The 17165-nt window shown below is 39.5% G+C and overlaps 1 protein-coding gene across 1 annotated transcript; it reads left to right on the top strand.

Annotated features, from left to right (window-relative positions):
* Window positions 1-9427: 9427 nt before the first annotated feature.
* LOC308268588 (vomeronasal type-1 receptor 4-like) lies at window positions 9428-10360 on the top strand (the record flags this gene model as incomplete). Its single annotated transcript, XM_080703707.1, has 1 exon — window positions 9428-10360. The coding sequence occupies one exon, from the start codon at window positions 9428-9430 to the stop codon at window positions 10358-10360; it is 933 nt and encodes a 310-aa protein (XP_080559833.1).
* Window positions 10361-17165: the final 6805 nt, after the last annotated feature.

The following is a 17165-nucleotide window of genomic DNA, read 5'->3' as shown; positions in this document are numbered from 1 at the left end:
TGTAGCTCACTTTTGGAAGTATGGCCATTTTCATATTTATTCTGCCTATCCATGAACATGGAAGATCTTTCCATCTTCTAAGATCTTCTTTGATTTCTTTTTTCAATGTTTTATAATTTTTTATGTAGAAGCCTTTTACCTCCTTGGTTAAGTTTATTCCTAAGTATTTTATTTTTTGTGGGAAATCCTGAGTGGAAGTGTTTCCTGGATTTTTTCCAGTGGATTTATGGTTGGTGTACAGAAAAGCTTCTGATTTTTTTTAAGATTGATTTTGTATCCAGATGCTACTGAATTTGTTGATAGGTTCTATAACACTTTTGGTTCAGTTTATTGGGTCTTCTAAGTATAGTATCATGTCATCTGTAAATGGTGAAAGTTTGAGTTCTTCTTCTCCTCTTTGTGCTCCTTTGATTTCCTTTTCTTGCCTTATTGCTCTGGTTAGAGTCTCGCATACTATATTAAAGAGAAGTGGTGATAATGGATATATTTTTCTTGTTTCTGATTCTAGGGGGAATTCTCAAAATTTTCTTACTGATTTTTGTGGAGCATGATTTTCCTGTTTTACATAAAATCATAGCCATACCATAAGTCACCTACATTTTCTCCTATTTTGTCTACTGAAAGTTTTACAAGTCAGGTGTTTTCCATTTAATCTATGACCAATTTAGCTAACTTTGTAAAAGACATAACTGGTGATGGTAGAAGTTTCCATCAGTAAAAGAAGAGATCAACTATTGCATGTACATACATTGAAATACCACTCAGCCATATACAGGAGTGAACTGCTGATATATGTAAAAATTGGATGAATTTCAAAAAGCATTGTGCTGATTAAAGAAGGTGCAGTAGAACCAGCATGGTGGCATATGTTTGTAATAATCCCAGTATATCAGAGGTTGAGACAGGAGGATCTGCAGGTTCTAGGACAGTTTCAGCCATATAACAAAGACTCTCAGTAACCTAGGAAGAACACATTTAAAAACAATAAAAGAAGGGGTTTGGGGTGTAGCTTCGAGATAGAATGCCCCTAAATTTAATCAAAGGAAGGAAGGAAAGAGGATAGAAAGGAAGAAAACAGGAATTTGGTAGAATGAACAGTGGCCCCAAAGATGTTTCTAGTCCTAAAACTCAGAATGTTTGAATAGATTACAAGCCTACCAAAATGAATTAACAGTATCCTTTACTACAGAGGCCTCTAATTCTGAACCTGGAGGTTTTCCATGCCATTGATCATCCTAAAATCACTCCATCATTGACTTATAGATTTCTCCAATTAACTATTTAGCAATTTCTGATATTGTCGACTATGAAAACCTCTTTGGCCTTACATATCCCCTTCTTTGACCCAAAGAGTCACAGCATTCACACCCACAGGTCCCAGGGTTCTTCACCAATATCCAAAGCCAGTCCAGTAATGACTTCACAGAGGTTACTGAGGTTACTGAAGTCTCTGTGATGTCATTACTTACTGTGTCTCACTACACTCCCACCACCAACAGACTCACATACCTGAAATTGCTTCTGGTTAAAAGGCCTTGTGGAATCTACACTCTCAGGCTTTTGGGCCAGTGTGGTTGCCACTATGGAGCCACCATATCAGGAGTTGTGTGAAATGGAAAGGTTGTCCCTTCCTTCCAACAGCTCAGCTCTGGAACTGCCCTAGGTGTCATCAATACGGGGAACCTCGACAGCTCCTGCTAATTCTTTACCTCTTCTCCTTCCATATATGAATCAAGTCTTCCTACACCAAATCCTCACATCTCTCCTTGCAAAAGGGCAGCCACCTTGGCCATCTTGAGGAAAGAGTTAGTATCCAACAATTTAACTAATCATGGTGCAGGTGGTGAAGGGAAAGGGGCAAAAATTATTTGTGTTCTTTTGTTTTGAAAGGTGGTCTCTGAGTTGCTCTGGTTGGCCTCAAATCTCTGGCTTAATTTTCATGCACACTATGTCTCTTCATACCTTAAACTTTTCAATGCACTTAAGGCAGTGTGTTACACCCTTTAAGAATATGTTCAGATTACCCTCTGACAATTTTGTCTGAGCTCTATATCTTTTCAGGCTCTCTGCACCCCATCTAACTCTTATGACCTCTAACATTGTACCCGCTCTCTTAACCAAATTTCTATAAAACATATTCTCAGTCACATATCCACACCCTATAAATTCCCTATAACTTTTTCTTCACATCCCACACCTCAGTAGCAAAGATTAGAGTGCTATTTAAGCATTGAATATGTAAAAATGTTGTTCTGATATGGTATGGCTGTGTTGGAAAGAATATAAAAGGCAGACATGACCATCCTTTTTCCAGCATGCATAATCTTGAAAATACGCACATTTTTTGTGTATGCCCACATCAGTCACACACACACACACACACACACACACACACACACACACACACCACAGTAACTACATGAATTACTATATGAAAGTGTGTGGAATTGTGACATTTGTATTGGTGTCTGAATTGGTATTATTACATGTTATATATGAATTAAGTATGTAAATGAACATACTATGGACTTACAAATATACATGATCTTACATGTATGTCTTTGGTCAACATATGTGGTCTAACATCTGAATGTGTAAGTGCTTTTCTGTATATGCAACTAAGTTGGTGAGGCAGTCCTTGAACCTACAATCTTCCTGTCTCAGCCTCCAAGTAATGGTATTATAGACATGTGTCACCATGCCCAGTTTATTTTTTTTTAATCTTTTGGTAGTACTGGGGTTCCTGGAAGCCCTTCTACCTCCAGAGCCACCATGCCCAGTTTAAAGCATTGGTTTTTTAATTTAATTTTTTATTGTGCATTGTAGTCATACATTTTAATGGGATACAAGATAGTAGAGACATACATGCACACATCATCTAATAGGCCTTACCCAATTCCTGCCCCATTCCCTCCCCTACATACTTCTCATGCTTAGCTTAGTGATTGACTTGGATATGTTTGTTAAAGTACGTCATGTGCATTAGAGAAATTCTTCCTTCCCCCAGACATCCCCTCAGGTCTCCTTATTTGCTCATCTATGGAATTTCCTTCTTCATCTAAAGTTCCTCCTATGACTTAATTCTCCCTAGCTTTTAGGGAGAGAATCTGATTTCTTATTTTTTGTGACTGGCTAATCTTACTTAGCATAATGTCCTTCAGCTCCATCCATTTCCATGTAAATAATGTTGTGTTTTTATTAATGGCTGAGTAAAATTCCATTGTGTACAAATCCATTCTTCTGTTGATGGACATCTTGGCTGGTTCCATAGTTTGCATATGGTGAATTGTACAGCTATGAACATGGATACACATGCATTAGTTTGGTAGTTTGGTATCTTTTCTTTTGGGTAGATACCCAGAAGTGGTATCACTGGATCATATGGTAAGTGTGTTCCCATTTTTCTGAGAATCCTCCATACTGTTTTCCAAAGTGGTTGCACTAATTTGCAATCCCACCAGCAATGTTTTAGAGTTCCCACTTCTCCACATCCTCACCAGCATTTGTTGTTTGTGTTTTGAATGATTGCCATTCTAGTTGGAGTTAGGTGAAATCTCAGCGTAGTTTTGATTTGCATCTCTCTGATTGCTAATGATGTTGAACATTTTTTTCATGCATTTATTGGCCATTTGAATTTCTTTCTTTGTGAAGTATCTATTTAGTTCACTTGCCCATTTTTGATTAGGTTGTTTTCTTAGTGCTGAGTTTCTTGAGTTCTTCGTATATTCTACATATTATTCCTCTATCAGAGTAGTTGGCAATAATCTTCTCCCATTCGGTTGGCTCTTGGTTGAGGGTCTTGATAGTTTTCTTTGCTGTACAGAAGCTCTTCAGTTTCATGCAATCCCACGTATTGATTCACCTTTTAGTTTCATGTGCCTTCAGAGTCTTGTTGAAAAAGTTTTATCTGTGTTACAGTGTTGGACCTATGCCTTCTTCAAGGAGCTTCAAGGTCTCTAATTTAATTTCCAAGTCTTTGATCCATCTTGAATTGACTCTCGTGCAGGGTGAGTAAGTGGGATTTATTTAAAATTTTCTGCATATGGTTAACCAGTTTTGACAACACCATTTGTTGAACAGGCTATTTTTTTCCAGTGTATGTTTTTGGCCCCTTTGTCAAAAATCAATTGGCTGTAAGTGTGTGGATTTGTTTCTGAGTCTTCTAATCTCCTCCATTGGTCTCTGTATCTGTTTTGTGCCAGTACCATGCTGTTTTTATTATTATGGCTTTGAAGTATAGTTTAAAGTCAGGTATTGTGATTCCTCTGGCATGTTTTTTTTTCCCTTAGAATTACTTTGGCTATTCTGGGTATTTTGTTTTTTCAAATCAATTTAAGGGCTGATTTTTCTATATCTGTGAGGAATGACCTAGGTAACCTAATAAGTATTATGTTGAATCTGTAGATCATTTTTGGAAATATGGCCATTTTGATATTTATTCTGCTTATTCATGAACATGGAAGATCTTTCCATCGTCTAAGATCTTCTTCAATTTCTTTTTTCAATACTTTATAATTTTTTTGTAGAGATCTTTTACCTCCTTGGTTATGTTTATTCCCAAGTATTTTATTTTTTGTTGGGAATCCTGAGTGGAAGTGTTTACTTGATTTCTTTTTCAGTGGATTTATGGTTGGTGTATAGAAAAGCTTCTGATTTTTAAAGATTGATTTTGTATTCATACACTTTACTGACTGTTTTGATCAGTTTTTGAAGCCTTTTGGTTGAATTTGTTGGGTCTTATAAGCATAGTATCTTATGAAGAAGAGCAATAAAAAGTTAATATAAGAAAATGGTGACTGTGGGATGCAGCACATCTCAGTAGCTGTAACAAACAAAAATCAATTATCAAGAAGGCAGCTCCTTGACAAGAAAAACAAAGCAGCGAAGATACATATTAGTGATAACACAAAAAAGGGAACTACTGTGGAATATAATCCAATAGTCAGAACATGAAATCACTAGCAAAGAGCACAAGTGTTCTACTAACTGGCGATCACCTAGAAAAGCTGCAGGGACCCTGGTGGGCTAAGAATTTGTGGTCTGTGTTTGGGTTATAACCTACTGAGACATAGGAAAGACCCATAGTGCCCAGGGCACAGGGTCACAGGGGTTGCTCCAATATTACTTTGGACACCCTCCACCAGTGTGGATAGGGAGGTTTAGGCCTAGGTCCAGAAGTGCAGAGCCCAGGCACAGAAAGCCTAGAGCCCAGGGCCAGAAAATGCAGAACACTTTGATTACAGGAAACTCATTTAGAGTGACAGCTGCCATCCTGAAACCTGAGCACAAAGCTGTGAGAAGTGAAAGAGGGGCACAAACACTCATAAAGTAAGTTCTAAAACTTACAATAGGTTATGGAGCAAATGAAAGATATTGGAACATGCTCCAGAATCTACTACAGTTAACAGACATTAAAGTGGGTTCTATATATGTAAATTGGTGGTATATTTTTTCTTTCTCACTGTTGCTAGTTTTTTTTTTTTTTTTTTTTGGTTGGTTGGTTTTTTATTTACTCTTATTATCGCTAGTTTTTGTTGCTTGTTTTGTTGTTATATGCATGTTTGTTTGCTCCCTTCCCTATTTCTTTTACAAGCTTCCTCTCTCCTATCTACTCTCTTCTCTCAAAACTTCTCAAAATGTTTTTCTCTTTCTGTATCTTCTTGTTTTATATTCAAGCTACTCCATATTTCTATAACTAAATACTCTTTGCTAACTACAAGAATCCTACTATATCACTATTTCTCATCTCAACCAGACACTCCAATACTTTATTCTTGTATCCATCACCCTAGCTCCTTCCTTCTCACCTAACTAATCCTCACCATTATAAAATTAAAAAAAAAAAAATTACTTCCCCAATGCATGAACCTGCTATCACTTCTGAATCCCTATGGCTAAGATTGGACCAGAGAGGTGATCCACAGGAAAGGACAACCAGACAATAAAGATAAACTAACTACAACTGATAGAAGGAAACACTCAACAGACTGCACATAGGTCACATACAATTCTACATAAACCACTGAGCTGTAAAGATAGTGGTAGACACAGAATACCTGACCTTAACACCTGGTACCCATCACTGCCACCATAACAGCAAACAGAAGGTGGCCCAGAGCAACTCAGTTTTGACGATCTACAGGTAGAACAGCAGCAGAGTAATAGTAGGCAGAGTCTTTAGGGATAATATCAAAGTGTGAGTGGCATCTGGAACCATCTCTCCCAATAGCAATCTGGAACAGAACCACCAAAAAATGACTTACAAACAAAAAGAATATACCAAGACAACAGAAACACAAACCAAAGTACATGACATTCTTAAGATATACATATATTATAAAAACAGATCGGGAAATAAAGGAATTGATGAGCCGGGCATGGTGGCACACGCTTGTAATCCCCGCGCTTGGGAGGCAGAGACAGGTGGATCGCGCAGGTTCGAAGCCAGCCACACTGGCTTAAGAGACCCTGTTTCAAAATATAAAGAAAAGTATAAAATAGGTCTGGGAGTGTAGCCCGGAGGTAGAAGGGTTTCCAGGAACCCCAGTACCACCAAAAAAATAAAAAATTAAAAATAAAGGGATTGATTAATAGAATATAAGAATTTTCGAAAGAATTTTATTAGAAAGAAACGCTATGAATGCATCTAGATATTGTCGAACTGATAAAGTCTAATGAAGACCCAACTCCAGCACCTAACTGGGGCTCCCCTTCCCCTGCTCCTCAGTGTCACATATTACAACCCTGTGGAGAGATTAGAGCTGAAGAGCCCACAGGACTTAACCCCTCTTTTATCCAATGCCATCTTTCCCTCCCAGCCACTGAGAAGAATAGAAAACAGTGAGACTAGGAAGGAGTAGAAAATTTCTAGGAGAAGCGAGAAATAGAAGAAACATGCCTAGCTCACTGAAGTCCTTCACATGTCAGACCTCTGTAATTTTTTAGCCTCTGTGGGAGAACCTGACTGCCTCCAGAGTCATGGATAATTAAGAACTTCTCCTAACACCCCAGTATCTCCTAAGAGATCCTAGCACGAAACTTTTGTTTTTCTTAACTATCACATGGGCAAAGGTTTTCAGAAATATCCTCAGCTCCCCAAGCCTGCAGGTCCATTGCTACTGCAGTGGTAATTGTAGGCCCGAGGGGAGGTGAGGTCACGGAGTCTCGGACCATATCTCAGGCACCGGCTGCCTCCCTCCAGCACAGGCCCTGCTCATAGAGCTCAGCACACTTTCCTCTCCATCCTGACAGAAAGGAAGAGCCCAGTGAACATCTCCACTCTCAGTCTGTGAGGCAGCATCTGTGAGGGGAAAAAAAACATTTCGAGAGACTGGGTAAGTGACCCTATCTAAAAAGGGGGGATTCTGGATTGAACTTAGTTGAATGACAAAACCACACAAAAAATATAAACATTCCTGAGGAATGCACCCTGCTCCAGTTCCCAATGGCTCCAAGTGAAACTTAATGAGATCCAAACTGGAACTGAGTATTGTGGTTCATTTCAGGTGAAAATAACGAGTGATATTCATGGCGCATGAGGATGCGGCTTTAAAATCAATCTGTTGCTCTGCCTCCATTACAAGAATCATGGCTGAATGTTCCGAATTTCTAGAGCTAGAATTCTAACCTTTTTATGTCTGTTTTAAGGAGTAGGAAGCATGTACAGGAACCATTTGTCTGTGTAGAAAAAGAGTCCAAATGAGGCTTGCCTGCAGAGACAGTTTTCTCAATGTCTAGTTGTGATGCAGTTAACAGTACTTGTACTAATCCAAAAAAATGTAAGTGCTCAATAATTAAAGTGACCTTATTTAATTCTCAAGATAGTAAGAAATATTTAAGGTTGAACAACAGAAGGATTACATGTTCCCAAAACCTTCTGTCATACAGATATCTTTTTTTAAAAAAAAAAACTTCATTAGTGTTTATTACTTGATTAATGAGGGTCTACATCTGAACATATGTAAAATTATGAATAAGACATGGTTAACCTAGACAACCATTGGTGGGAGGGGGGAAGGGAAAACAGGGGTGGGGGAGAGAGGGCACCAAATATAGTTTAAATGTATACTATTTATGTTCAATAAAAAAATTGTTAAAAAAAGAGAAATTTAAAGCCAAAAAAAATTTTATTGTAATCATACATCTTAAGGTGTACAAGATGGCATACATGAATAAATCATTCATTTAGCCATTATCAAATTACCACCGCATTCCCTCCATTCCCTCCTTCTCATATTTGGCTTAGTGATGATGTCCTTTTAAAAATATTCTCCCCTTATAGCTTTGGTTTCTCCGACGAGTCTTCGTGGTAACAAATATACCATCCAGAATAAGAATTTGACAACGGCGGAGGCTATGAGCATGCAGGATTCATACAAGAAATTTCTGCATCTTCTGTCAACCTAATATTACTCTAAGCAATACTCTATTAAATACATTCAAATGTCACCCAAAAAAACTAGCATTTAAGTTTTTAAATGCAACAGTCTTTAAGCCAAGATTATATCTATTTGAGAATAGCGCATCTAATTCAGTACCTTTTTTCAATCTTGCTTTTTGGAAATAGTTTCTTCAAAGTCAAGTGTTAATTAACACAAAGGCATATTATCATAAATCAGTAATCATTCCGTTCCTACCTTACAAATCATTATCACAGTTTTGTGTTTTACGGTTCAAAGCTGAAGACATAGCGGGTAATTGCGGAGCAATTCCTGAGAAAGGTGACATTTTACTTGGATTCAAAAATAAACCAAAGTGAGTCATACAGTAGCTCTGCTGAAATGGAGACTTCGTGGCCTCATTGCACAGAACTCATCAGGGGACAGCTGCCCAGGGGCATCTATATTTACTATAGTATCTTAAATCCTCACTTATATGAATATCTAAATGTTCCCTCATAATTGGTATTAGTCTACAGAATCTATTTTTACAAGTAAATCAAATTTGTTCCTAGAAAAAATTATAAAATATCACGAGTTCAGAAAACAGTAGCACTGTGGAAAAGCAAAACTACCATTTAGAGAGTCAAGGCGGGGTCACTTTACTCCCTGTTACCGCTCAGCCAGTTTCAAGTGCCCCCTGGAGCACGAGCACAGTACGGATGTATAGAAACACTTAATAGTGAGTGATCAAGTTCTCCTCTTCTATATACAAGATCACAGCAGAGCTTCCTCACAATTGTGAACACTCAGATAGTCTCCATGTAAGCTGCTTTCATTCCAGGGATTTACATATAACTCCGTCTTGTAAAAATTTATATAAAAAAAATTCCTAGAAGCCTCTTAGGAAAAGAAGAAACTTCAAGTAAGTTTCCATAATGGGATGATGGTAAATGAAGAACACTGAATTTCTCTTGAGAGGGCAAAGGCACCACGGACACTTGTTCCCACACAAGACCCTCTGGCTGGTACAGCAGGGAACTGGCAGGATGGCGGCTGGTGATGTGACTGTCGGAATGATCTTCTTATCACAGATTGTGCTTGGAATTCTGGGGAATTTTTCTCTTCTCTCCCATCACCTGTTCCTTTACTTTTCTGGGTACAGATCAAGGCCCACAAACACAATTCTTAAGCACTTTACTTTAGGCAACATCTTAACTCTCCTGAGTAGAGGAATCCCCCAGACAATGGTGGCTTTTGGCTTAAATTTTTTTATTAGCGACTCTGGATGCAAATTACTGTTCTGTATTTATCGAGTGGGCAGGAGTGTGTCCATTGGCAGCACCTGCCTCCTGTGTGTCTTTCAAGCCATCACCATAAGCTCCGGGGACTCCAGGTGGGCAGAGCTTAAAGTGAAAGCTCCCGGGTACATTGGGGTCTCCGTAAACTTGTGCTGGATCCTCTCCATCCCTGTAAACATTCTATTTCTTAGGTACGTGAGTGGATATTCGAACAATAAAAACAGCACGATACTAAAAGATGTTGGATACTGTTCTAGTGCTCGTCAGGACAAAACCTCAGATACACTGATTACAGTGCTACTGTCCTTTCCTGATGTGGTGTGTGTGGGGATCATGCTCTGGGCCAGCAGCTCCGTGGTTTCCATCTTGTACAGGCACAAGCAGAGACTGCGACACATTCACACAACCACCTCCCCCAGATCCTCCCCGGAGACCAGAGCTACCAAAACCATCCTTCTCCTGGTGAGCACCTTCGTCTTTTTCTACATCCTTTCCTGCATCTTTCAAGTCTGTTTGGCTGCTATTTATAATCCTGGCTTCTTCCTGATGAGCACAGCTGCTATAATCAATGGGTGTTTCCCAACTGTCAGCCCCTTTCTGCTCACAAGCAGTGCCTCGAGTACTTCCAGGATCTGCTTTGCCTGGATCAGGGGGCAAAAAATAATCTTAGGAGCAACATGAAAATCCTATCTTTTGCCTAAAACTCTGTTTTTTATTCACTCATCCCCATGCACCATTAATATAATGATAAAATCGTCATAAGAAGGTGATTTATAAACATATACACACGTGCACATTTGTATACTGTATTATAGTGTGCATAGTTGTGTAGTTGCATGTGTTTTGCATATCTTTCAGATTGTATTGATTGTTTATAAAGCGATATTAGACAATTCACATAAAAATTATGAAACTGACTATTTTGTTTTTGCATATCTATATCATATACACTAGTGAAATAACAGAAGGACCAATGACATCTCCAACATTTATGTGCAAAAATGCTCATCAGTTTGATCATATAGCTTCTATTTTAGCAAACTCCCTTTTTGCTCTGTTCTTCTCAGGTTAAAATTCTTAGCTATTAATTCTTGTTGGCAATACAAACTGTTCTTCGTTTGTGACCTAATTTATTTACAAGATAGTGACTCATGTTTTTGGATAGTCACTTTCAAAATACATTTAACCCATTAAATTAGTATAACCTAGAAATCTGCAATTTTTATGATACTCATGAAAACAATGACAATCTGGTTTAGCATAAAAAGTAATTTGAAGCTTATCATGCATTCTCGTTGAGTGACCAGTTAACGACCATTGAACATTTTGTCATTTACCAACTTCAACACTCATGTCTTAGCTGTTCCCCGAGTGAGATGTTCTGCTTCTTCAGCAGGAGATTACCTCAGTTCAGCATTTCTCCTGAAACAAAATAGCCAATAGAGTCAAATTGGACATTATTTTAGTTATTTTTACTTTCTTGTGGTGCTGGAGATGGACACCAGAGACATTCTACCTCTAAGCTATACCCCACCCCTGTTTTTTATTCTTTATTTTTGAAACAGGGTCCCACTGAGTTGCAAAGTGCCTCACTAAGTAGCTGAGGCTGTCTGCAAACCACGATCCTGTCTCAGCCTCCCAAATGCTGGGATTACAAACGTGCGCCACCATGACTAGTTTATTTTTACTTTTACATAGTTTTAATTCATGGGGATTGACCACAGGGACATGCTGCATTTGAACTACACCTCTAGCCTGTTTTAGTTTTTATTTTGAAACAGTTTCATTAAATTGCTGAGGCTGACGTAAAACTGGTGATCCTTCTGTTTCAGCCTCCCAAGTACTGGGATTACAGCAGTTCTATACTGTTCACAGCTAGTAGCTCGGCTTTCAAATACGAATTATTATAGGCTACTTTTATAACTAGTCACAATATAAATTTATTTAAAAATTTTAGCTCTTCCTCAACTATAGGGTCATGTATTTTAATCTATTGACTTTACTTCAATATATTTTTACATGCTCATATGTACTTTGTAGAATACTTTTGTTAAAAAAAAAACAAAAATAAATAAAATAAAATACTTTTGTTTCATACTAGGGATTAGATCCAGTAATGTTCCACCACTGAAATACACCCCCAACTCTATTTTATTTTTTATTTTATTTTATTTATTTATTTATTTTGCGGGTCTGGGGATGGAACCCAGGGACATTTGACCTCCAAGTTACACCCCCCCCTCCCCTATTTTTTACTCTTTATTTTGAAACCGGGTCTCATTGAGTTGCAGAGGGCCTCACTAAGTAGCTGAGGCTGTCCGCGAACCGCGATCCTCTAGGTCTCAGCCTCCCGAATGCTGGGATTTGAAGCATGTGCCACCATGCCCGGCTTTTATTTTTTATTTTAAAATAGTGTATAACCAAGTTGCTGAGGCTGGTTTCAAACATACAATCCTCCTGTCTTAGCCTCCCAGGTACGGTCATAACAGATGTGCACATTCATGCACAGCTCTTAGAATACTTTTATACATAGGTGGTGAGTACACTGCTAAACCAGTTTTCAGAAACTAAACACACCTCTTCTTGCAGCTCCCATATCAAATGCCAATCTTTTCAGCCTCACCAAATGCTCCACATGGCCCTCCTATTGATCATTGCTGTATCTTTCTTGGCCTCACCAAGGGTGACATTGCCTCCTTCTCAAAGCTGATTTTTTTTGTTTCCTGGTCACTGTGCCCCTCCCTGCCTCTTTCAGTCCTCACCACCTACCACCACACCTCATAATCCAGGTGTTAGGGTGCCAACAGTCTTCAGTGGTACAGGATTCTGGGCAGATGGTGAAAGGGGAGGTACAGGAATCGGTCTCCTCGCCTAGAAAACTGTTGCACTGACTGTCTGCCTGGTGTGCTTATTTTTAGTATCTGTAATCTTTCCGAATATTGAAACTTCCAGAGGAAAGCTCAAACAATTAAATGCAATCGGCTGAGGACAATTTCAGTTTTTAACAGATCAGCAACCACCTGGCTCCCATCCCTAGCCAGGCGGCCCGAATATGTTCCTGGAGCACTTTGCGGGCAGCCTGTGGGAGTAAGAGCAAGAAATGTAAACCCTGTTCAGTAATCATGGACAATCGTGTTCTGTATCTGCCCCCCACCTTTGCCTGCAACTTTGGGGATGACCATCACTGTGGCCACTCTTCTAGTGACTTCACTCTCTTCGCCTTTTACCAAACATTCAAACTACCCTTCCTCCTGTTCTGTCCATATTCCTCTAAAACCAGTTTTCTAGCCGGGGGTGGTGGCGCACGCTTGTAATTCCCGCGCTTGAGAGGCTGAGACAGGAGGATCGCGCAGGTTCGAAGCCAGCCTCAGATGGCTTAAGAGACCCTTTTCCAAATAAAATAGATCTTGGAGTGTATCTCGGAGGTAGAAGGCCCCTGGGTTCCATCCTCAGTACCACCAAAAATAAAATAAAATAAAACCAGTTTTCTAGCTCATTCCTCAAGTCTTCCACACCCCAGACCATAAAAGGCCCCATCTCAGCTGTCAGGATTCCTTAACTACTCCACAAGCCCAGTCTACACCCAGCACCCAGCATGCCCCTCATCATCCCCCACATATTCCCTTGGGTTCTTTGGCTCACTCGTGCCCCTGTATCCCCATCTCTATCTTTGTCCTGGGACCCTTTTCGTCTGCAGTCCATCCTTTCCTCTTCTCCCAACTCTATCTCCTCCTCATACACTTTTAAGCTGCATTTGACCAAAATATACAATTAAGGTATTTCCACTCCAAATGTACCTCCATTCTTCTTGCATTACCTCATTTCTAAATCTCAAATAGACAGTGACCTGTGACTGTTACTGACCACTGACCTTTATGACTTGTGCAAAAAACTCCTAGTCCCCAATCACCCCTTCAATCTCACAGAGTTCTTCCTCCATGTATCCTTAGAATTTAACATGCTTCACACCCTGAACCCCCCCTTCACACACCGTGCTCCTCATGCGCTCAGTCCTGGAGATGTGCTAAAGCCCTCTACATAACACCCATCTGCCTTTATCCTCTCAGATTTCCTCTTATCTGCACTCCATTCCCCATGTCCACTCATTCTGGGGAGCACTATCTTATTCTTAAACCTCTTTCCCTATAACTTTTTTATCCCATTATATCATATTCCCATATACCATCTCTCCTCCAAACCCTAAATATTTCTTACCAGTCATCTCGGTTGAATATGGCAATACTCAACAACTTTAGGGCTGTATCTGTTGTTTTGATGATGAATCTTCCCCAAAGATTCATTCACTAAAAGCCTGGTTTTCAGAGTGGAACTTATCAGAGTCATTAGGAGTGTGTTCTTGGAGGGGATTGTGGGATTCAAGTCTTTTCCCCTTCCTCAAATTCTTGGTTGGTGAGGTCAATGGCTTTACTCTGCCACATGGTCCCAACCACAATGTGCTGTCTCACCACAATCTCAGTAGTGAACTAACTGATCATGGACAAAACCTCAAAACCTTTTGTGGTGAGCGAAAATAAAACATTTCACTTAATTATCTCGGGCATTTCATCATAATGATAGACAACTGAAATAAGTATCTTTGTAAAATAAATATTGCCCTGGTGGGTGATGCTATGGATGGAAGGATTACAAATGATGGCAAGGGCCCCTTTTCTGGCATCCAGAGTAGCAGACATGTAACTCTTCTTCTGTAAGTGAACAACACATCATCAGGACATATACACAGTGACTGTGCAAGTTATGGCAGTGAATGTGATTGTGTGTGTCATCAGAGGTATTTAGGAACCTGAGTGGTGAGTGTGTACATGCCAAGATTGTGTGTGAAGATTACAGTGGGCAACTAAATATGTGTGTAGAAACTGTGTAAGAGCATGTGTGTATTTTCTGCGAGTGTCCATGTGCACATGTGTCTGCAACTCTGTGTGCGTGTGTAAATGAACATGACTGTGTGATCTGAAATGTGCGCCATTACACCGCTAACCTTGAATGGAGTATTGGGGGTGATGGCATCATGAGCCTAGATGCAATTGTGAGTTTCTTAGTAGGAAAACCCAAAGTCAGTGTCAACTCCCAAACTATGTCATGCTGCATTCCTTTTTCACCCAGTGAAATGAAGAACAGGAAACCACTGGAAGAGGGGTAAAAAAAAAAAACTTTTTAGGCAAAGGAAGGAATACACAGGGATGTGCCTAGCTCACTGCCATTTCCTACACCAGACCTCAGAATTTCCTGTTTCATCCATGGGGGCCCCTGTCTCCTCCAGCACGATGGATAAATAAGAATAATGTTGTGTGTGTGTGTGTGTGTGTGTGTGTGTGTGTGTGTGTTACTGGGGGTGGAACCCAGAGGCTTTCTACCTCCGGGCTATACTCCCAGACCTTTTTTATATTTTATTTGGAAACAGGGTCTCACTAAGTTGCTGAAAGCCTCACTAAGTAGCTGAGGCTGGCTTCGAACCCGTGCGATCCTCCTGTCTCAGCCTCCCAAGCGCGGGGATTACAAGCGTGCGCCACCACACCCAGCTTAATAAGAACATTTTTAAACACTCCAAAATCTCTTAAGAGATCATTGCAAGAAGCATATAATTGTGGGTTTTTTTATTTTTTATTGGGGCCAGGATAGTCCTGGAGAGCGTGACCCGCATCGTGAAGGTGCAGCTCCCGCCTATCTGAAGTGGCTCCAGGTCCCAGGGAGCATTACCAGGTTCGCCTCCTCACAGTTTCAGAATAGCCTCTGTTATTGCCCTTCCTGGGTGTACTTGCACTACTTGGCCACCTTACAGTTTGTCCATTCCTCCAGAAAAAAAAGTGACAGAAGGATAGCTTGATAAACATTGAAGATTTTTGTCTTACTAAAGCAGCTTATTGTAGGTGTTGGCGCTCTAAGACGTCTCCTTAGAAATATGATGATTCCCTTAATAAGCATCATGAGTTAACAGGAGATAATGTGGGCCCACTCATACTGAAAAAAAGTATAATAGTTATGATTTAGGATCTGTTCAATTGGGTGCTATAAAATCTTACAATAGTCTCATTCTTTGTGTATAGAAAAATCTTTGAAATGGTGGTCTTAATTATTACTACTGTTTGAAAAATTATTTTTGCCAATTTATTTTCTTGCTACACTACTGTTTATAGTTGATAGTGTATAGTCAATCATTTATATAGAGGTTAAATTGTCAGGACTTATTCTGACTTAAAAAATTAATATATCTTCCAATAATATAATCAAAACTTCTGATTTTAAAGAAATCTAAATTTTGGCAACAGATTAAAAGATGTTTCTTTGAATATTAATATTTCAACAGAACCTTACTTTAAAATTTCCCTCTGTACAGTTACATGTATATTTTATTATATTGCTTTTGTTTTGATCCTTTGAAGTGGTTTTATACCTTTTGGCCATCCATACACTATTCTCTTTATCTGGATTAAGTAAATATTGCCCTCAAGAATTACTTAAGGTTAAATAAAATAGTACAACTCATAAAAAGAAAAAAAGAAAAGAAATAATTTTATTGGTATATTGTAGTCATGTATCTTAATGTATTACAAGATGGTAAAGGCATACATGAACACATCATTCTTTTAGCTCTTCTCCAGGTACCACAACATACCCTCTCCCTTCCCTCCTTATGATTGTTTTTGATAACTGTCACCTGGGAAAATTTTTGGAGAAATGTTCTCATTTCCTGAATCCTGCATGTCCATTGCTACTACAGGTGCAATGAAAACTGCAGGTCCAAGGGGAGGAAAGGTCACTGAGTCTCAGACCCATATCTCAGGCACTGCCTGCTGCCGAAGGCCAATTCAGTCCAATCGGGGCGCAAGTCCACTCGCAATCGAGAATCTCAGCAAAGATGGGGAAGGATAGAGTGAAATGCTGCAGCCTCTTATCTGCAGTGATTCTTTCCCTTCTAGGAACTAAATTTCTTTAAGTCCCTAATGACGGCGCTCTTGGAAAGAATCTGATATGGACAAGAGCCTTTTGAACTAATGACACTTATTACAAGAACCCCCCAAAATTTATATCCTTCACCAGTAAAGTTAATAGTAAGAGAAAAGGAAGTGAATGCAATCACTGTGAAACAATAGTGAATGACATGTAAACAAAGGTAAAAAAAACTAGTCCGGCTTTCAGCTGGCTTTTGGCTTTCAAGAGATTAACTCCGGATCTTCTCCCTGATCTTGCAGACAAGCAGTTCCAAAGGGCAATCTTCCAGAAGAAACAGGCACGCCCAAGGCTTGGAGGCTTCTCGGGGAATCCTCTTTAACTTTCTTGGAACTTTCCATCTTTTGGGCTCAGTCCATATGGCAGGCATGGAGGGATGTGGCGATTCAGGTGGATGTGATAAAAAGTTCTTCCAGGTGTTGCCGCCTTGCCCTCTAAAATCTGAAATCTTAAGCAAGCTCACAACACAGTTTGGCAGACAAACACCAAAATACCATGTAGTATTTAGATTTAGTTG

This window comes from Muscardinus avellanarius (genome assembly GCF_963383645.1).
Source record: "Muscardinus avellanarius genome assembly, chromosome: 10".
NCBI classification, from domain to species: Eukaryota; Metazoa; Chordata; class Mammalia; order Rodentia; family Gliridae; genus Muscardinus; species Muscardinus avellanarius.
This window is presented reverse-complemented; position numbering and strand designations above follow the sequence as displayed.